This window comes from Phascolarctos cinereus, unplaced genomic scaffold, assembly GCF_003287225.1.
Source record: "Phascolarctos cinereus isolate Bilbo 61053 unplaced genomic scaffold, phaCin_HiC Scaffold_2;HRSCAF=192, whole genome shotgun sequence".
Classification (NCBI taxonomy): domain Eukaryota; kingdom Metazoa; phylum Chordata; class Mammalia; order Diprotodontia; family Phascolarctidae; genus Phascolarctos; species Phascolarctos cinereus.
Window position 1 is genome coordinate 326954588 of NW_027555625.1, and position 23530 is coordinate 326978117.

At 36.3% G+C, this 23530-nt stretch overlaps 1 protein-coding gene across 1 annotated transcript in view; it reads left to right on the forward strand.

Annotated features, from left to right (window-relative positions):
• PIGU (phosphatidylinositol glycan anchor biosynthesis class U) overlaps window positions 1-23530 on the forward strand; it is a 126326-nt gene that overhangs the window by 68501 nt on the left and 34295 nt on the right. The window contains exons 7-8 of the mRNA XM_020998862.2: window positions 12824-12921; window positions 15664-15818. Coding sequence (XP_020854521.1) covers window positions 12824-12921; window positions 15664-15818 — 253 coding nt within the window. The remainder of the gene's footprint in view (window positions 1-12823; window positions 12922-15663; window positions 15819-23530) is intronic.

Genomic DNA, 23530 nt, shown 5'->3' on the forward strand with positions numbered 1-23530 from the left:
GTACATGGAACTCCTGTGGCCTCCCTCACTGATTAGGCACCACCCTAGCCTTCTCGTCAACACAAATCATTTTGAGTGAGTTTCTTCCTTGGAAGATGTCTACTATTCTCTAATTCTATCCATTCAGTTGATTATTCTTAGCTTTGGTTTCAGAAGGTAATGCTTTCTGATCTGTTTCCAAAATTCTGGGTGTTTTGAGTCTGCTGCCTCTCATGTACTGTCTCTATATGCATTATGTACAAGAAAGGAGAATTACTTAAGATATAAATGGCACAGGCTTTACCAGTTCTTTCTGTAGTATTTGACCATTTAGTCTGTCACAAGATCACGAAAAGACATTTTTCCTGAGACAAATCATAGATGCCTTTGAATAGAGTAAAAATAAATTATGTTTATTTTATCCCCTGTGTTTCTCCCAGGGCAAAACCAGACAATTCTTTATTATTTTTGTAAATGAAAAGATTGGAGTTTGAAAGACCTGTCTCCACGGTTGTCCTAGGCATAACACACACACACACACACACACACACACACACACACACACACAGAGCTTATTTTCTTTTTCCATAGAAAATCATTGCATTGAGAAGTTGACTCTTTTCTGCTATCTTTCCCTAGCTTTACTTGATGTTTCAATATTTTTATGAAATCCCAAGCAGGTTTTGGGGCACCTTTTTCATAGATCTGACGCTATCCCGTCCCTACTCAATGAATTCCTCTGTTGCCTCTAGGACAGGGGTTCTTAATCTGGGATCCATGGATTTTTTAATTTTAATTTTGATAACTTTCATTATAATTGGTTTCCTTTTTAATCTTATATATTTAATTTTTTGCTTTTAAAAACATTCTAAGGAGTCCATAGGCTTGATGAGAAGACTATAAACTCTTTGAGGGTAGAGTTTGTTTCATGCTTTTGTCTTTGTAAGTATCCTTAGCTCCTAGCACAGTGCTTGGCACAGAGTAGGCACTGAATAAATGTTTGTTGATTGGCTGATAATCAGGGCATCCTTTCTTCAGGAGTATTGCTAGGAGCATGTCGCCAGCGACTAAGTATTGCATCAAGTATTGCATGGAAAGGAGGAGTGTGAAATGAAGAGAGTGGGCCAGGCGAGTCAGTGAAAGACTGAGCTTTTTATTATTCTGAGGGTCCAGTTTAAATAGTGAAAGCTAACAATCACCTCACCCCCTACCCCGAGGCATCCCACTATTCTTAGGTGACTAATCCCAGCCCTAAGGTGTTACTTTAATTATACACACCTGCTTGCTATTAAGGTTCAAGGATCATCAGAGTATTCCAGCACCTCCCAGACGCGGGAAATTGGTGAGCCAAATATTCTGAATAAATAAGCCCTTATTAGACTCTCCAGCTCTGGCCTCAACAACTCCCCATTTTTGTTTTTGAAATTGACTTAAGGTGATGAACATCTGTACCCAAAAACTTAAACCATGACTTACCCATTGCCGTAGATAATATAACAAGCAACGTTGCCCTTGAAAACAGATGAAACAGTAAAGCAGGTAGGTACCTTTTCAAATATATTGGTTATGCCCAATTTTCCAGAATTTCTCGGGCTAGGTTCTGGGGCTGAGTACTTGGGAAATGACTGTTAGCAAAAGACAAATCAGAATCAAAGATCTCCAATAAATTCAACACTATGCCAGTGATACCTTCCAAGCCAATGCTCTGGTATATACCATAAGTGATACAGAGGATACAATATCCCACATAGTGCAATGAAGCTATTACCAAATGACATTGATGAGACAATAAGTGATACAAGAGATACAATATCCCAGATCAAAAATCACCTCTATCCTAAAACATATTGGAAGCATACTGGCTTTCCCTTTGCCATGGTATAATCCCCCTGCAAGGTGATAAGTAATGCAAGCATAACTCTTCTTGTACAATGTCAGTCATTTTAGCAATGTGTCCTGGGGTTGATTCTTCCCTTAAGAAGTCACACACATCACAAGGTGGAGCATAGGAGGCTTAATTCTGGCCGGCTTGCCCTTGTAAAATGAAAGAGTGCATTGTACAAATACTGAAGGAAAACAACACCTCAAGGCTGCAGAGGAAAATCTGAGTCAATGCTTTTATCAGACTTCAGGGTAGTCAACAGCAGCATGCTTATCATTTGTAATAATGTGTTTGTTGTCCTCCCTCCTTCGTTTTGGACGTTCCCTTCTTGTTCTTTTGTCTCTGCGCTTGTTCTGCAGTCTGAGTGTCTGAAGTTTCTTGGTCACTTCAAACACAGATCTGGATATTCTGTTCAGGAACCCATATTGGCCCTTCTGCACCATCTGGAAAGACAGAACCATACCCTCACCCCCAGGTGAACCTATCTGGCCCAAACCAATGATTGGTTTTTGGGTCCTTCCACGTGACTCTTTTTTGAGTCTCTTGTTCCCCATTATTACCTTTCCCATAAGCCCTAAAGTGTTTTTCAGCTGGGGTATAGTCTTCTTTATCAGGTGTAAGGAAATTTAGAGCATATACCGCTTGTGAGAATTGTCTTTGTGGCTTTCCCCTTGCTTCTCCCCCTTTCCGTTTTTGAAGAAGCATTTTCAGGGATCTATTTTTGCATTCCACTATTGCTTGTCCCATAAGGTTATAGGGGATTCCAGTGATATGTTTTATTTGGAAAGTAAGACAAAAGGTATGAAATGAGTGTGAAGTATATGCTGGGCCATTTTATCAGTTTTAAGAATATTAGGTACTCCTGAGATAGAAAAGCAGTGAAGCATGTGATCTGTGACATTATTGACTGATTCTCCAGATTGTGCTGTAGCCATAGTGAAAGAAGAAAATGTGTCTACTGTAACATGAATAAATTGTAATTTTGCATAACTGTTACAGTGTGTAACATCCATTTGCCAAAGTTCACCTGGCTGTTGTCCGCGTGGGTTGATAGCAAACTTGTGTGGTGTAGGAGTGTAAGGTAGGCATTTACCATGATTTTTTACTGTTTGATGAGCTTGTTCTCTAGTGATTCCAAATTGTTTCCTTAGCATTGTAGCAGATTGATGAAACTTAGCATGTGATTCTTTGGCTTCTATAATGTTTAACATTAGTAATGTGGGTTTTGTAAGCTTGTCTGCTATCCTTGAATAATAGGTCCTGGGAGATTCGTATGTGAAGGTACATGAGTGCAATATAGAGGCGAAGTTCGCTCTCTGATGAGTTGTTGTAACATCATAAACACTTGAAATATGGAATAATTAGATGATACCCTTATTTGTGCTGTTTCTATGTTATTGACCATCCCAACAGCATACTTGCTGTCTGAAAATATGTTAAGAGGGCCTGTGCATCTTTGTAATGCTAAAATTGTGGCATATATCTCATTTTGTTGAGTGGATTCAAATGGTGTATGTGCTACATACCTTTCATCAGGAGGGATAAAATAAGTGGCTATATGACTGGATGAAGCATCAGTGAAAACTGACAGTGCTCCCACTAATGGGTCTTTTCTCACTACTGTGTTAATAATCCATTGATGCTTTCTGGTAAATTGTAGAATAGGGTATTTGTACACATTGTTAATATATCCTTGAAAAATAGCAATTAATACTTGCCATGAGTGTTCTTGGCTTATTAAATCTTTTCTTTGCTTTTTATTATAAGGCTGATGTATGGAATATGGAAGGCATCCTACTAATTGGAGTATTCTTTTACATGCCTTTTTAGCCAGTTCTGCTGTCATAGATGGATATGTTTGGAGGGTATATTTTTGGCTGTGCTGATAAGAATACCCATTCTAATAACCTGTCTTGTTGATGAATACACCCGAAGGGTATTTCTGGGGTGTCAAGTATAGTAATCTCTATAGGTGACTTATGTTCTAATCTACAAGACATAGCAGCTTGTAATGAGTCCTCTATTTTTTTCAACTGAAGTTTAGCCTGCTGTGTCAATATCCATACTGAAGTAGGATTTGGATCACCCCTAAGGATGTCATACAAATCTTTCAATTCATGAATCCCTATTTTTAAATAAGGCTTAATCCAATTAATGTCACCTAAAAGCTTTTGAAAGTCATTTAGAGTAAGGAGTTGATCTTTATTCGTCTCCTCATGATCTTCTTTATATAAGCCTGATCTATATGAGGGTGGGGATCTCAATGGTGTGGAAGGTGTGATAGGTCTTGCATATATAACATCTTCCTCATCCTCTTCTACAAGTCTAAGCTTCTCATCAAATATTCTATTCATCTCTTCTTCTTCCTTGTTCCCACTCCCACATCTACCTTGACTACTTTTGTTGTTAATGACACATTCTGGAGGGGGAGGGAATAAGACATATTTATAGCACATTCCAAATTGAGAATGTAGCTATGGAGAACACACCTGGAACTACTTTCCTATAGTACTCACTCATTTGTCTGCCCACTGTTTCACACATTTCTAAGTCTATTGTTCCTTCTTGAGGGAATCACGGGCAACATGTTTCTATACATTCCAAAAATTCCTGTAACTGACTATTTGTAATGAGTAAACCCCTTTCTTTCACTATTTCTTTGAAAAATTGTAGAAAATTTTCTCTGTCTTTGCTTCCGCTTTGTGTTTGACCCATACCTTTGATCCCAGGCGTGCCTTCCAAAACTGAAAGTAAGTGCATGTGGCCGTTCCAAAGTGACACTATTCTTATGCTCTAGCCCTTTTCTTTTCTTATACTCCTATCGCTGAGCCTCTTTTCTTTTGTTTTCCCTATGTCCCCACTTTGCCTGGTGTCCTTTCAGCTCTAAAACTGCTAAAAGATAGGGTGTTGTGACCATCGCTCTCTTTACCTTGTTTCCACAGCGTTAAGCCGCCAAGGACCTTGTTTGCCAAGGATTTTCTTTTCTCTGGAGTTTCCAAGAGAGCCACTCCTCTCATACCTTCTTTCAGGTCTCTGTTCGGGCACCACCTGTTGCCTGCGACTAAGCATTGCATCAAACGGAGGAGTGTGAAATGAAGAGATGTGGGCCTGGCAAGTCAGTGAAAGACTGAGCTTTTTGTTATTCTGAGGGTCCAGTTTAAATAATGACAGCTAACACTCACCCCCCCCCCAACCCCACCCCCAGGTGTCCCACTATTCTTACATGACTAATCCCAGCCCTAAGGTGTTACTTTAATTATACACACCTGCTTGCTATTAAGGTTCAAGGATTGGTCAGAGTGTTCTAACACCTCCCAGGCATGGGGAAATTGGTGAACCAAATATTCTGAATAAATGAGCCCTTATTAGACTCTCCAGCTTTGGCCCTCAACAGGAGCACATCTCCCACTTGTTCTGGTGTTGATATGAGATGGACCCTGGCTCATGCTCATAGACATGTGTGTGGTGGCCTCTGCTGGTGATCATTGACCTGGCTAGGAGAGAACACATTGTTAAGTTATATTTATTGATCGCCCATGGATACATGGCATTGTAACAGCGACTAAACAATAAAGAGAAGACTGTTTCAATCCACAATGAGTTGTCCTTAACCTTTTGCCATTTCACTTGCCATCTGCTTCTTCTACCCTCTACTTTCCAACAGCTCCCTGATCAAAATTGGTTAATTTTTTGGTTTGCATGTCCTATAACTCTGTTGTCTCCAAAACGGAATTATTTGGAGCAGCTAGATGGCGCAGTGCATAGAGCACCAGCCCTGGAGTCAGGAGGACCTGAGTTCAAATTTGGCCTCAGACACATAACACTTCCTAGCTGTGTGACTCTGGGCAAGTCACTTAACCCCAGTTGCCTCATCAAAAAAACAGAAAAACAAAAAAAACACAAAACCCGAATTATTCAAAAGCTCCTTTATCTTCTGTAATTAAGAAATCTTTTCTTCCTCCTAAGGTAGTTTTTAAATGTTTTCAATTTGTAAATTTCTTTGTTGGACTTCCTATTTCTATCTGGGGGAAAAAAAACAAGAAAACTAACCAAAATTAATGGGAAGACTATTGAGGTGTGTGTATATCGCTCTATCTCTCTCTCTGAAACAGCAATGAAACAATGCCTTCTTTGTTATTAATTAAGGAAATTATTATCTTGTCAGCCATTTGGATTTGCATAATTTGATAACAAAAAATATATTCTGGGCTCAAGAGCACAAGTAGTAGTCAGGACATAAATAATCTTATATGTTATCTGACGAAGCACCAATGAAGTTATCATTGAATAAGTATCTTGTATATCTAATGACCAGATATTTGACATAGTTTGTTATTTTAAAGGGTACTTATCAGTTTCTATTCTTGGTGGTGGTTTATAGAAATAAATATTAATTTTTGTGGGTTATCAACTACTAAGTCAAGCTAGCTTCTGTAAAACTGGTGATTGCTTCAAATTAACTGTGAAATTCTTAATTAAAATTAATTCACTTTAATTTTTGTTTTAAAATTCAATTTAATTTAAAAAATTTTTATGAATGTGTTGAGTATAAGCTGTTGCAAGTGTTACATAATGAAGTATTCTTGTATTCTCAAAAAAGGCTATATAACTCAGCACTAGGTCTAAGAAATTTTAAGCAATTGCTATGATATTAGAAAATTGATTACGTATCATTGTGCTATATGGCACAATGCAGTAGGATGCTTTTAGAAAAAATCTGAGAAGACTTACATGAATTGATGCAAAGTGAAATGATCAGAACCAGGAGAATATTGTGCACAGTAACAACAATATTGTACAATGATCAATTGTGAATGACTTAACTATTCTCAACAATACAACAATCAAGGCAGTTTTGAAGGTCTTATGATAAAAAATACTATCCACCTCCAGAGAAGGAACTCATGGAGTCTGAATGCAGATAGAAACATAATTTTTAAAATTTTCTTTATTATTCTTGGAGTTTTTTTTGGCTTGTATTTTCTTTTGCAGTATGGCTAATATAAAAATGTTTTGCATGACTGCACATGTAGAATCTGTATCAAATTGCTTACCTTCTCAAGGAAGGGGGAGGAGAGGAAGGGAGTGAAAGAATTTGGAACTGAAAATTTAAAAAAAAAAGGAATGTTAAAAATTTTTGTTTACATGTAATTTAGAAAAAAACAAAATTTTAAAATTTAGATCACAGAATCACAATAATATTTAAAGATAGAAGAGTGGCACAGCATAGTGGATAGAGTATTGGTTCTGCAATCAGGAGACATTCATTCAAAGCATAGGTTAGATACTTTCTAGCTGTATAATCATAAGCAAGTCACTTAACTTTTTAAAATCTGTGCTTCCTCATCTCTAGAAAAAGTGAAGATTCTAATATTTATACCATATACTTCTCAATGTTGTCTTGAGGAAAGAACTTTGCAAACCTTAAAGCACTATAAAATGTCAGATATTATTACTAATGCATGGTTCCAGAAGCATTAGTCTTCAATTTTAAGCTATTTCAAGCTTTTGCAAAACCTTGTATTAAAAATTATCTGTCACCCTTCCACTCTCTTAAAAATTTTATTGATTCCTTTTGTTTTTATATTGCATTCATTTCCAAATAAACATCATCATTCAGCAAGTCTTCGAAGCCTTGTAATGAAGAAAGAAAAACTACTTAAGAAAAATCAGCTGACACGTAGCCACATCTGACAGCATAAGCAACATTCCATATCCACAGGCTCTCACCTTTTTTATGAAAGGAGAGGTAGGGGCAGCTAGATGGCGCAGTGAATAGAGCACTGGCCCTGGATTCAGGAAGACCTGAGTTCAAATCTGGCCACACACACTTGACGCTTACTAGCTGTGTGACCCTGGGCATTGCCTCACTCCCCCCTCCCACAAAAAAAAAAAGGAGAGGGATATTTTTTTCTCATCTCTTCTTCCAGGTTCAGCTTGGTCGTTTTAATTAACACATTATTCACTTTAATTTTGTTGTTGTTCTTTCCATTTATGTTGTAGTCATTATGGTTTTTTTTGGTGAGGCAGTTGGGGTTAAGTGGCTTGCCCAGGGTCACCCAGCTAGTAAGTGTCAAGTGTCTGGTCTCCTGACTCCAGGGCCAGTGCACCATCTAGCTGCCCCTGTCATCATATATATTTAAAAATATTTTAATACCTTTTAGTTTTTGATCATTTACAGTTCCCAACATATCCTTTTCCCCTTCCTCTTTCAAAGAACGAAAATTGAAAAAGAGGAAAGAAAGTTCAGCGAAACTAACCAATACACTGAAAGAGCTAGATATTATATGCATTTCCATAGTCCCTCACTTCTGCAAACAAACTGTCTTATCATATTTCTTCTTTGAGGTGAAGCTTGATCATAATTGCATGGCATTCAGTTTTGATTGTTTTGTTGTTTCCGTTTACATCGATGTAGTCCTTGTGTATGTTGCTTACCTGGTTCTGCTTACTTTGTTTTGTAGCAGTTTTTATAAATCTTCCTGTGCTTCTCCCTGTACTTCATATTCATTTTTTCTTATGGTGTATTCCATTACATTCATGTGCTACAATTAATTTGTTTAGGTATTCCCTAATAAATGGGCATATGCTTTGTTTCTACTTTTTGTTACAATAAAAAACACTACTATTACTGTTTTTATATGTATATTTTTGATGTATACCTTTGTCTTTGATCTTCTTGGAGTATGGTATATATATCTTATATTAGGATTTCTGGGTTAAAGGATAAAGATGTTTTAGTTATTTTCTTAACAGAATTCTAAATTGCTTTCCAGAATGGTTAGACTAGCTCACAGCTTCTCCATGTATATCTGTGTGACTGTCTTCCTACAGCTCCTCCAAAATTGACTGTTTCTATCTTTTTGTGTGATTTGCTGTTTTTTGTTGCTGTTTGTTTTTACAATTTATTTTATTCATGCCTTTTATTTTTACCTCACAGTCATTTCTTATGCCTTCTTCAGATTGAACCCTCCCTTTTGATAAAGAAAAGCAAACAAATTTGATAGAGACATGTCTAAACAATATACAATACTGTGTCCTAGTAGTTCCCCACTTTTCTTCCATGGAGAAGATATATTTTATTGTCTCTTTTCTGCAAAAATGTTTTATTGATGGCTTTTATTTTTATAGGCTAGTCATTCCTTGATATACTCTTCCCCATTTAACTTTCCCTTGTAATAAAGAAAAACAGTTAAGCAAAACCAGTTGGCAAAATGATCACATCTGATAGCATGTGCAACATCCTGTTCTCTTTCTTCCCCTCTGCTCTCCTCCACCCCATTTTTCAGTTGAAAGAAGGAAAATATGTTTCATCATCTGTTTTCCTGAATTGAGATCGGTCATTATAGTTAATTTGACTCTAGCCTTTTAGTATTGTTTTAATTGATGCTATTTATTATAGTCATTGCGTGTGTGTATATGTATACACACATACATGTATTTATATAAATATATATTTTCCTAGTTCAGCTTCTTTCTGCATCAGTTCATATAAGTATTCCTGTATTTCTCTAAATTCCTCGTAGTCAGAGGTTTTATGTTACAATTGTGTTCAATTACTTTCATAGAATTATAGATTTAGAACTGGAAAGGACCTCAGATTCCATCTGTCTTAACCCTTCATTTTACAGATAAGGAAACTGAGGCCCAGAGAGATTAACTGATTTTTCCAACCAAGATCGCACATATAGTAAGTGGTGAGGCCAGGATTTGAACCAGGATTTTCAGATTCCAGAACCAACATTTTTCTGTTGTGCCATACTGTATTCATTTGCCATGATTTATTCAGCCATTCTCAGATTAATGAGTCTTCACTTTATTTCCAACTTTTTGCTACCATAAATGTGCTCCTGTGAATATTTTGGTATATATGGGATCTTCCTGTCTTTGTCCTCCTTGGGAATATACATATATATATATATATATATATATATATATATATATAGTAGCAAGATGCCTGGGTCAACAGTATGAACAATTAAGTGACTTTTCTCACATAATTTCCAACTAACTTACAGTGTATTAGTGTTTCTTTATTTCTATAACCCCTCCAACATTGACTCACTTGGTCTCTTTTCATCTTTGCCAATTTGCTATAACCTTCCCTCCTGTTTTACAAGGAAGATATGCTTGATTTAAGTCAGTAAAAACCTACAAATATCATATGTATTTTGACATACCTCCAGTAAGAATCAAGAGAATCTGATAGAGAAATATTCTTTATTGTAATGATAAATTAGATCAGATATTTGATCTTTATCTAAACATGCAAGAGTACAGATAAAAATAGTGTGACGATGACTGATATAAATAAATCAAAGAATAACTAAATAAATGGAGGGATACTCCTCATCATGACTATGGCAGATAAATATAAAAACATCAATACTTTTCTAACTAATCTTGAGATTTAATGTGACGCCAATCAAAATACTATTAGATTATTTAATAGAATTAGATTAAGGAGTAATAAAATCCATATATTAAAAAAGAGACAAAATATTACTATAAAAATGAAAACTGTTAAGGGGAACCAGCACTACCAGATCTTAAAATGTACTGTCAGATTATAATTGTAAAACCTCCGTGGAGGCAGCTAGGTGGCGCAGTGGATAGAGTACCAGCCCTGGAGTCAGGAGGACCCGAGTTCAAATATGACCTCAGACATGTAACACTCACTAGCTATGTGACTCTGGGCAAGTCACTTAACCCCAGTTGTCTCACAAAAAAACAAATACAACAACAACAACAACAAAAACTCTTTGGTACTGTTGTGATTGAAATTAGGTGAACTGAGGCATAAAGGTCTGAGCACATTCAGTTAGGATGTCAGATTCCACAGTAAAGGTAAGATCCCAAATAAGAGGAACAGCTCTCTTTTATAGTTTTGGGAAGTAAAGAAAATAGGAAGCTAGCATCATAGATGAAAGAAAATATGATTGGATGGAAATTAGGAATGAGGGCTAGCAACAACCCCCCTTCTTTCTTTGGGACTAAGAAATGTTCATTGTTTGAGTCCAGTTGCATCTGCAAGGACACAGATAAAAAACTAGACTTCTTTGGATAGCAAAACAGATATCCTTGAATGACAGTTTGATGGTGTAAAGATACTAGAGACCAGAATCCCTGGTATCTACTTGCATCTTTTAAGGGTAACAAATTTCCTTGACACAAGAATAGAACAATCATTAACAGGAAAACTGAATTTCTAAACTTAACTTGTTACAGGCCACCTAAATTTCTGAATTAAGTTCAGAGACAAAGAATCATGACTTAGGCAGTTACAGGACAAAATCAATTTACTGTAAACAGGATCAGTTAAAAAAGGACACACAATCAGTATTAAAATAGAATAAAGAAATTAATCAATGGAACATAAGAATTAGAATCCAGAATGGTTAGTGTTTGATAATCCCATGTTATAAAACACTAGGGAACGGAATCACTATTCAATAAAAACTGATAGAAAAACTATTGTAGATAACTGTATGACTTCTCAAACTAACTTCTTATTCTTTCCCTCCAAACCCATCCTTCTTTTGAATTTTCATATTTCTATCGAGTGCACCACTATCCTTCCAGTCACCCAGGTTCACATCCTTGGTATCATCCTTGATTCTTTATTCTCTGCCCCATATATCTAATTAGTTGCTAAATATTGTCATTACTGCCTTTGTAACATATCTCACGCCCATCTCCTCTCAGCTTACACAGCCACCACACTAGTGTAAGTCCTTATCATTTTTTGCTTGGACTACTGTATTAACCCGATTGGTGTCCTTACTTTTTAAGTTCTTCCCTCCTTAATCTGTCCTCCCACACAGCTGCCAAAATTACTTTCCTAAAGTATGATCATGTCACTTCCCTGCTCACTAAACTGCAGTGGCTTGTTGTTGCCTCCAGGATCCAACATAAACTCCTTCGTTTGACTTTTAAACTCCTTCCCATCCTGGCCCCAACTTGCTTTGCAATGCTATTATACACTCTCCAGACTAGCTAAACTGGTCTCAGTGATCCTCCTACATGGCATTCCCTGTCCTGTCTCTGCCTTTGCACAGGTGTCCCCTGTGTCAGGAATACGCACCTATCTCATCTTCTTAGGCTCTCTTATTTCCTTCAAAATTTTGCTCAGGGGTCAGCTTATATGAGAAGCCTTTTCTGATCTCTCCCAGGTCTTTGGGCCTTCCCCTCTCCCATAAATTTACCTTCTGCTTATTTTGTATATATTTCTCTAGATAGGTATGGGTATGTATGTTGTCTCGTATGACAGACTTATGTATATGTTTTCTCACCTGTCTCACTATAAGGGCCTTCGGGGCAGAGACTTTAATTTTTATCTTTATGTGCTTAGCGTAGTGCCTGACACTGAGTAGGCACTTAATAAGTGCTTGTTGATTGCTTGAACTACATCAGGGAGAGGGAAGAAGGGAAAGAATTTCAAACAGATCTGGAAGGGAACAAAAAATAAAATCCTTTTCTTGGCTTGTGTGTTATTTGTTAATTCATTTGGTCACTGCCTTCCTAAATGCTAGAGGTTTTCTGCACAGTGTTACTTGTTCTTTTTGATTGGTTGTTTTTGTTGCTCATTGTAAAATAGGTAACAATAAGAAGTTAATAGTCCATAAATCTCTCTTTAACATACACCAGTGGGTTGAAATTTATGAGACTCCCAACATTTTGTCTCCCTTTAACAAGTTTTGTCAGGAGTGTATCTGTGGGATCTTAAGCTATTAAAGAGGAAAGGTATGGGTTTATCTCTTTTTTTTTTTCTCATATCTGAAACCAAACCAACTTCTTTTCAATTCTCTCTACGTTTGAAAAACTACTTGCTGACCAAAAGGCACTTATTTGGTAGCTGATTATTTGAAAAATAATGGGAAGTGCCACGTTAAGATATACTTGTTGAGTCTAATCTTGATCTGTGAGCGTGGATTACTTACCACATTTATTTCCTTCTCACAGGTAGTGCCTTTCTTAGTGCCATTTTTCTGGCCTTAGCAACGTACCAGTCTTTGTATCCAATCACCTTGTTTGTACCAGGGCTGCTGTATCTTCTCCAGGTAAACTATTGAAAAGCAGTAGCTCAATTTAAGTATAATAATGTATGTACTTAAGTTCTTCTGGGAAAGTTTGCTGGTTACTCATGATTTCCCCAGGATTATGACCATATGATGTAGTATAAGGCCAATCTGAGTCAAGTGAAATCAGCAAGCATTTATTAAGAGATTCTTATGTGCCAGGCACTGTGCTGAGTGCTGGGAACACAGCCTTTGCTCTCAAGGAGCTCCCAGTCTGATGGTGGAGATGTCAGGCAAATAACTATGTACGTAAAAGACTGAGTATAAGGAAGGAGGACCAGACTCTCGATCTGAATTCAAGAACCTGCTCTATCACTTACTGGCTGGGTTATCTTAGGCAAATCACTTCCTGTATTCGAACCTTTTTTTCTTCATTAAACTTGTGCAACATGTCTTATAGGATTATGTGAAGAAAATGCTATGTAAACTGAAGTACACATAGAAATGTGGACTATTATAACATTATTGTTGTGTAACACTTGATTCTTTAGAGCACAGCATATGGGCCTGCAGGCCGCTTGTGGCCTGCTGAAACAGCCCGAGGCTGGTATGTTGTGCAGGCCTGTTTTACATCTTCTGCATTTTTTGTGGGCTGCTGGAAATCCTTTGGTGGGCTGAATGCTGTGTAGGCCTGCTTTAGAGTGTCTAGGAATTAAGGAGTGAGCACTCAAACTTGTGTAAATAAATTCTGGTAATAAACAGTGAGTGTATATATATATATGCGTGTGTGTGTATGTGTGTGTGTGTGTATATATATTATATATATATATATACACACACACACACATACACATACACATACATACACATACATATATTTATAATGATGATGGTTAAATAATAATCAGCTTTCTAAAATTTACTCAGTAAAACTTTAATCAGTTCATAGTCCCCAGTACTGTTTAGTCTGTCCTTTGATTCCTGGCAGCTCATCCTGTCCCTTCAGATTTGAAACATCTTAGTGTAGGAGATTCCACATGTGTGAGAAGACCACTTTGGGATTGAAACCTAAGCTTAGCCTCTTCAGGCCTCTACCCAAATCTGTACCTTTTTCTTCTCAAAATAAGGAAACAGAAAGACTGTTCAAACTTTGGGGGAAATAGCTTAGTATAGTGGATAGAACTCTAAATTGGGATTCAGCAGACCTTTGTGCTTCCAGCTCTGTTGCTGATTTGTTTTGTGGCCTTGGACAAATCATTTCCCCTTTCAGGTTCTTGCTGTCTGCCTCTGTAAAATAGGGAATGGAGGACATTAACTAGGTCATCATGCCAGGCCTTTTTAAGTCTAACATTTTTCACGTATTTAGGCCCAGGGTTAGGACAAGAAAATAATCCAGTCACACATCAAAGAACAAACTAGCCTGATAAATGGGGCAGTGAAGGAGAGAAGATTACTTGTGAAGTGCTGTATTACTTGTTAGATGCTGCTGTTATTATTTTGGTAGCCCCTGCCATTAGTCATAAAGTTCATTTGGAGTTTTAAGCCTCTTGAATGAAGTGACTTTTTGTAGTCTGTAACTGAGGAGAAAAGAAGTCCTTTAAAAATATTTATTTTTAAGAAATTAACAAAATCCATTTTCTCTCTCTTCTGTCTTTTCCTTCTTCCCTCAATTGTCCTTTTATAAGCATTCTATGTCATTGCCTTGGAAAATTAACTGTGCCTAAAGGAGGAAAATCCTTTGGAGGCTCAGCTTCCAAAGCTATAGGGGTAATGGTAGAGAAAGGGTTCGAAAATTTGGGTTGCCCAACTGGGTGATAAACAGAATCATAGAAAGTTAGAATTACAAGGTGCCTTAGAACCAAGAATGTCAGGATGCTGAATGTCAGACCTAGAAGGGACCTTAGACACCATCTATTCTAATTTTCCCCAAACTGATTTGGCCAAGAAACACTTCTGGCCTTGAATATATCTCACTAGAACCTAAAAGTCTGGTCTTTGGGGGTCTCTGGGCATGGATTATATGTGTTCCTTATCTCCCTCTTTAAATGAGGAGTCAGGAAAATTGGAGAAAAAATAGGAAACTTAGCCTTCTTATATATTAAAACAAATTGCTCTAAAAGAGCAATTTGTTATACACAGAAGAGTGTTTTTTTATTGATACATTTTGTTTTATAGGCATTTCCCAAGAAACATCCAAAGAAACTTCCCAATAAAGTATATTTTCCCAAAAGAATTCATGACACAACTGTCTAATAGAGTGATTAGGATGGATAATTTGTCACTTTTCACTTTTGTGGCTTGTTGATTGTTAACAAAAAGGAAGAATGTTGCACAGGCATTTTTTTATGATATACATGATTACATATCTAACATTTTGCAGGAAGAATATTTCTAATGTTTACATTTTCTCATGAAAACCCTGTTTATTCATGTGAAAAGCTAGCATCCCTGGATTCACAGTTTGTAGGGCTGATCCTACAACTAAGCTCGTTGTACTCATGAGAAAAGTTATGCCCAGAGAGACGAAATAACTTTCTAGGAAGTCACACAGCTAGTCATTGGCAAAGCCTGGACTAAAAAGACTCCGAGTTCAGTGTTCTCTCCCTTTTTGTCACACTGGGGTGATTCAGAGCTGTGAAATGAGAAGGTGTCTTGTCTTTTCCTTTTTTTTTTCCCCCAGTTTGACTTACTTGCTTGCTAGGCAGGGGCATCGCTTGATGATATAACTGGGACGTGAATTCTGGCTTTGCCTTCCCTGATTGTGTTCTTTGTGTTCTCTCCTAGCGGCAGTACATTCCTGTGAAACTGCAAAGCAAAGCCTTTTGGATTTTCATAGTACAATACACAGTGATGTACGTGGGAAGCCTGGTGGTTATCATCTGCCTCTCATTCTTCCTCCTCAGCTCCTGGGATTTCATTCATTCTGTTTATGGCTTCATGTAAGTTATTCCAGAGTCATTGAAGTGAATTGAATGCTAATTTGGCTTAAAGGGTCTAACAGGAATCACAGGAGACAGCCCATGTGAAGATACCTAACATATCTTTTATATAGCAATGCTAGAAGGCAGATAGTCTCTTAGGACATTCTTAGAGATCCCTGGACCTCTAATTGGCTTAACTAAGTACTAGGTATCAGTGTTACACTGAAATAATAACTAATAACTCAAATTTGTATAGCAGTTTATGGTTCCAAAACCCTTTATAAAATTGTTGCTCATTTTGCTTATCTGATCCTTGTTTGCTCATTTGATCTTTGTGAGGATAATAATGTAAATATTATTATTCCCATGTTACATGTGGGGAAACTGAGGCTCGTAGAGGTCAAGTGACTTACCTGTAGTTATACACAGTTATAGAGCCAAGACTGTAACCTAGGTATTCTGATTCCAAATCCTGTTCTTTTTCCACTACAGTGTGCTACCTCCTGTTTGGTTCAACTGATTCTCATATGACATAGACTTCCATCCCCTTACCATTCTGATTGTCCTCTTCTGGAGGCACACTAATTTTCTACTGTCCTTCTTAATGTGTGTGGTACCCAGAACTGAACTCCAGCACTCTAGATGTGATCTGACCAGGGTTTAATACATCTGGATTATCATCTAATCACTCGTTCTGGGCTTTCTTCCTGTCATAATCATGTTAGCTTTTTTTTTTTTGGCTGTTGTTACACTTTTAACTTGTATTAAGCTTGTGCTCCACTAAAATCCTTAAACTGTTCTATAACCTACCCCATACTGTAATTGAGTGATTTTTTTAATGGATTGCAAGACTTCAGATTTATCCCCGTTTAAATATCTCCTTGTGCTAGCCCATTGAGATCTTTTTGGGTCATTGATAAAAATGTTTAACGTCCCAGTGTCGAGGTCAGATTCCTGAAACACTCCACCAGGGATGTCTCTTCTGTTTGACCAAATTGAGGCATTTAACATTACCCTTTGGGTTTCTTCAAGCAGTTCCAAATTCACCAAACTCTTCTGTCGTATAGACTGTATCTCTCCATCTTGTCCACATGAATAATGTGACACTTTTATCTAACTCCTCTAGATCTCCAGTCTAGTTACCTTGTTAAAAAAAAATTCAAACTAACTAATAATCAAAAAGATTCATATTTAAACAACATAGGGGTATTATACCCCATACCCATCAAAATGACAAAAATAATCAGAACTAACAAAATCTAATTCTGATGCAGTTGTGCAATAGCAGGTATTCCTTGCTAGGAGAACTGACCATTAGTAGAACATTTTAGAAAAGCAATATAACTGTATATCAAAAGTTACAAAAATGACTCTATCCACTACCCAACAATTCTACTGTTAAGAATATTATCATAAGAGCATTTAAACTAAGAGCTACATATTTGAATGTATTTACAGAAGCATTACATGAATTTCATTATTGGAACTAGAAGCAGTATAACAACCTAAATGTCCAGCACTAGGATTATGGCTAAATCACTTGTTATATACAAATGTAATGTAGTGCTACAAGAGCAATTAAGTCTGACAAGTATAAAAAAAAAATAAAGATACCTAGCAGAATGATTATGGGGACAGCTAGGTGTCGCAGTGGATAGAGCACTGGCCCTGAAGTCTGGTGGACTTGAGTTCAAATCCAGCCTCAAACCAAACATTTCACACTTACTATCTGTGTGACCCTGGGCAAGTCACTTAACCCCAATTGCCTATTTAAAAAAAATGATTATGAAATAATGCAAAGCAAAAAAAAAAACCCAAAACCCAGAGGAACAAAGTATGTACTAATTATCACCATATAAATATTAAATGGAAACTAACAAAGGAAAGTGGTAAAGATTGAGAGGAATGACAATTTACTATATTTTATTCATTAAGTTCATTTACTTGAATGTAAATAATTGCAAAGCAAACTTGCTTGTTTGAAATTATGTTTAGCGTTAAGTTTATAGTTGTCACTTTTTTAAATTGTGGAAAATGGGAAGAGTCAGAAAAATGTTGTCCCAGTTTCCCCAAAAGGAAAAAAAAAGTTATCTCCAGATGATAAACTGACTGACTCTTGGAAAATTTTTAGACTACATTTATTAAAGGGATGGCTTGTGAGCATTTGGAAAGGTCAGTAGTATTTGCAAAGAACTAATATAGCTTCATCTAGAGAAAGCCATGCCAAACTCAGTTCATTTCTTATAGAACAATGGTATTCCATTACATTCATATACCATAACAATTTTTGGTTTTTGTTTTTAATTTTTAAAATTTTAACTTACTTTTAATGTATTTATTTTTAGTTTAGTTTTTAATATTCACTTTTATGAGATTTTGAGTTTGAAATTTTTCGTCCCTTTCTCCTTCCCCAAGACCCATACAATCTGAAATAAGCTATACATATATAATCATATTAAACATATTTCCACATTAGTCATGTTGTGAAAGAAGAATTAGAACAAAAGGGAAAGACCACGAGAAAGAAAAGGCAACAACAAAAAAAGAGAAAACGGTGTGCTTCGATCTGCTTTCTCTGGATGTGGATAGTCTTTTAGAATTGTCTTAGATCCTTGCATCGCTGAGAAGAGCTAAGTCTATCAAAGTTAGTCATTACACAATGCTGCTGTTACTGTGTGCAGTGTTCTCCTGGTTCTGCTCACGTCACTCAGCGTCAGTTCACGCAAGTCTTTCCAGGTTTTTCTGAAATCTGCCTGCTTATCATTTCTTATGGAACAATAGTATTTTATCACATTCATACTCCACAGCTTGTTCAGCCATTCCCCAATTGATGGGCATCCACTAAATTTCCAATTCTTTGCCACCACAAAAAGAGCTGCTATAAATATTTTTTGTACATGTGGGTTCTTTTCACTTTTTTATGATCTCTTTAGGATACACTCCTAGCTAGATCAAAGAATATGCACAGTTTTATAGGCCTTTGGGCATAGTTCCAAATTGTTCTCCAGAATGGTTGGATCAGTTCACAGCTCCACCAACAGTGCATTAGTGCCCCACATCCCCTCCAATATTTATCTGTTTCAGCGTTCATTGGTGTTGAATTCACCCTTTTCATTTTTGATACTGGCAATTTGATTTTCTTCTTTCTTTTTTTAAATCAAATTAATCAAAGGTTATCTATTTTATTGGTTTTTTCCTCATAAAATCAGCTCTTAGTTTTATTTATTAGTTCAATCGTTTTCTTACTTTCAATTTTATTAATCTCTTTTGAATATCATAATTTTAAATTTGGTGTTTAATTGGGGATTTTTAATTCTTTTTCTAGCTTTTTTAATTGCATGCCAAAATCATTGGTCTGTTCTTTCTCTATATTATTCATGTAAGCATTTAGAGGTAGTAAGTTTTCCCCTAAATACTGCTTTGGCTGCTTCCTATAAGTTTTGGTCTGTTGTCTTATTATTGTCATTCTCTTTGATGAAATTATTGATTGTCAAGGGGAATTCTGGAAAGATGGCAGAGTAGGTCAGTAAGTTCCAAGCTCTCCAGATTTCCTCCACAAACAAGACAAAATAGCACCTCAGGGTGAATGTAGAGCTGCAAAAATAAACAAGAGTTGGGACAGAGCAGTGGTCCTCCTGGGACCTGGAGAAGACCTCAGGACAGAGGTTCAACCTGAGTGAAGTACAGACACCTCCAGGCTATCTCTACTGAAACAACAAGCTCTGGGGACACTGGGTTGGGAGGTAGCATCATCCTCAGTCACAGAAATTCTCACCTCCCAGACAGTATGGAGCGTCAGACATCTGAGCAAGGGAAGATTGAAGGAACCTCTGCTGCCAAGGGCCTCCAGGCCCAGCTGTGCTGCTGACACGTGGTCCCTGGCTGTAGTGAGAAGGAACCAGCACATGCCAGGTGAGTACAGAAGCAATGGGGGCCAGGTTGCTGCTGGCTGTGGGAACTTACAGGAGAGCTGATTTCTTGGTTTCATTTCCAGGCCAGCCGAAGATCACAGCCCCTGGAGAGTCCTCAGGAAGCAACAACATTTCCAGTGTAGTGTGCCTGGGGGCTGTAGCGGTGGCTTGGATGGGCAAAGGAGTGCTGAGGTTGGGCCCTGGACAAAAACTCAAAAAATAACAGTAAGAAGGACCTGAGGCCAGAGGGACCATACCTCGCACTCCAGTATTAGAGATGATTGTAATAACAGGCTGCTAAAAGTAAAAACAAAATAAAAATGAGCAGGCAAAAGAGAAAGAACCCAACCATAAAAAGCTACTATGGGAATGGAGAAGTCTGGGGTTCGTTTTCAGAAGAGGGTATTGAAGTCTCTCCTACCCCAAAAAGTAATGTCAAATGGTCAGTGCCCAAAAAGGGTTCTTGGAAGAACTTGAAAAGGACTTTAAAAATCAAATAAGAGAGAGTGAGGAAAAATTAGGGAAAAAATAACAATCCAAGAAAACCAAGAAAATTATGAAAAGAAAGTCAACCAACTGGAAGAGGAGGTCCCGAATCTTAAGGAAGAAAACAACTCCTTGAAAACTAGAATTGGGCAAGAGGAAGTGAATGACTTTATAAGATGCCAAGAAATAGTAAAACAAAATAAAAAGAATGAGAAAGTAGAAGAGAATGTAAAACATCTCATAAGAAAAGCAACTGATCTGAAGAACAGATCAAGGAGAGAAAACATAAGGATAATTGGACTACATGAAAGCTACAATCAAAAAAAGAATCTTGATACAATAATATAAGAAATAATTAAGGAAAACTGTCCTGAAGTTTTAGAACAGGAGAGGAAAGCAGAAATACAAAAAATCCACTGATCACTATCTGAAAAAGATCCCAGGATGAAAACCTACAGGAATGTCATAGTCAAATTCCAAAACCACCAGGATAAGTTGAAAATATTACAAACAACAAGGAAAAAAACAATCCAAATATTGTGGAGACAAAATTAGAATTACACAAGATTTAGCAGCTGCTACACTAAAAGATTGCGGGTCTTAGAACACTATATATTGAAGAGCAAGAGACCTGGGGTTATGGCCAAAAATAGCTTACCTAGCAAAGTTAAATGTAATCCTGAATGAAAAAAAAATGGATTTTCAGTGAATTAACAGACTGTCAGGATTTAGTTGCAAGAAGACCAGAACTTAATAGAAAATTTGACATATAAGATCCGGGAAAAATATGAGATAAACATCAAAGACCAATTGCAAGGGATTCAGTAAGGACAAACGGTTTACTTTTTATATGTGGAAATGTAAACTGTATGCTTAAGATTGTTATTAGTAATTGGGTAGTTCGAAAGATAGATTGAGGAAGAGCTGAGTATGATATGGTGATTCTAAAAAGCAAAGTTGCATAGGAAAAGGTAAAAAGAGCAATTATATAAATGAGGTGCAAGAAGAAGAACTAATACAGAGGAATGAGATGAGGGCAGAGGGCTGGTCGTTCTGGAACCCTATTCTCATCAGGTCTGGTTAAAGAGAGAATAACATATATATCTAGAAGGGTATAAAAGTCTCCTAAATTTATAAAGAAATAAGAGGGTGAGAGAACAGGAAAAAGGGGGGTTATAGAAGGGTGTCTAAATTAAGATTTAGGAGGGTGAAAGAAGAAGAAAAGGGAGGGACCCTTAGAGGAGTGGGTAGAATAAGGAAAAGAAGAGTAAGGCAAGAGGATAAAGGAGAGATTCTTTAAAAGGGTGTGGAATAGGGAGGGTGTGGTTAGAAATAAACTAGAGGAGGGATAGGGTAAAAAGAGAAGCTGAGAAGGCAATAGTGAGGAAAAATAGGATGAAGGGAAATAGGGACCATGGAAATGTAGAAAAAAAACTAATTGGAGACTAAACAACCTAACCCTTAAAGAATGTCTGGGTTAAAGAACAAACAATAGAAACAATCAGTAGTTACATTAAAGAAAATGAAATTATATCAAAACCTATGGAATACAGCAAAAGCAGTAATCAGAGAAAAATTTTTCTATCTAAGTACTTATTTCAGTACAAAAAAGAAAGAGCAGTTGATGAACTGGGTATACAATTTAAAAAACTAGAAAAAGAACAAATTAAAAATCCCCAATTAAACACTAAATTGGAAATCCTAAAAATTAAAGATGAAATTGATAAAATTTTGTATAAGACAACTGTTGAATTAAACAAATAAAACTAAGAGTTGGTATTATGAAAAAATCAATAAAATAGACACACTATTGACTAATATGATTAAAAAAAAGAAAGAAGAAAACCAAATTACTAGTATCAAAAATGAAAAGGGTGAATATACCACTAAAGAAGATCAAATCAAAGCAATTATAAGGAGTTATTTTGCCCAATTATATGCCAATAAATTGAACAATTTAAGTGAAATGGTAGAATACAAAAATACAAACTGCCCAGATTAATAGAAGAGGAAATAGAATATCTAAATAGACCTATTTTAGAAAAAGAAATTGAATAAATGAGCTTCCTAAGAAAAAAGTACCAGGACCAGACTGACTTACAAGTGAATTTTATCAAACATTTTTTAAAGACCATCTAATTCCAATATTAAAGTATTTAGAATGATAGGCAAAGAAGGAATCCTACCAAACTCCTTTTATGAAACAAATCTGATACTCATATCTTAACCAAGATAAGTAAAAACAGAGAAAGAAAATTGTACACTGGTTTCATTGATCAGTATGGATACAGATGTCCTAAATAAAATACTAGCTAAAAGATTACAATAATATGTTACAAAAATTATACATTATGACCAAGTGGGATTCATACCAGGCATACATGGTTCAATATAAGTTAAACTATTAATATAATTGATTATATCAACAATAAAAGTAACAAAAATCATATGATAATATCAATAGATGCAGAAAAGGCATTTGATAAAATATAACAGTCATTTCTATTAAAAACACTTGGAAGTATAAGCATAAATTGACCTTTCCATAAATTGACAAGAAGCAGTTACCTAAAGTCATCAGTAAGGATTATTTGTCATGGGGATAATTTTTAATCTATCTTTCTAGCCCTTTATTACATGCAATTTTTTTGCATCATGATCTGAAAAGGATGAATTTAATATTTCTGCCTTTCTGCATCTGATTATGAGCTTTTTATGTCCTAATACCAGTTTTTGTGTAGGTGCCTTGTACTGCTGAGAAAAGGGTATATTCTTTTCTATCCCCATTCAGTTTTCTCCAGAGGTCTATCATATCTAACTTTTCTGCAATTCTATTCACCTCCTTAACTTCTTTCTTGTTTATTTTGTTTAGATTTGTCAAGTTCAGAGGGGAAGGTTGAGGTCCCCCACTAATAGTTTTGCTATCTCTTTCTATAACTCACTTAACTTCTCTAAGAATTTGGATGCTTATATGTTTAGTATTGATATTACCTAATTGTCTGTGGTACCTTTTGTCAAGATGTAGTTTCCTTCCTTGTCTCTTTTAATTAGATCTATTTTTGCTTTTGCTTTGTCTGAGATCAGGATTGCTACCCCTGTATTTTATTTTATAGATTAAAAAAACCTCCCCTCTACACCTGAGTTAAATAATTCTCTTTTCATTTTTAAATAGCTCTTTTTTATGGTAATGTTTAATTCATCACAAATTCAATGTAACATATCGTATGAGATGTGTTGTCTTATTATTTCCAAAACTCCATTGATGACAGATATCCTTAGTAATGACATTTGACAGTTCCTTCAGTGTCTTGGGATGTGGTTCATCCATGCCTG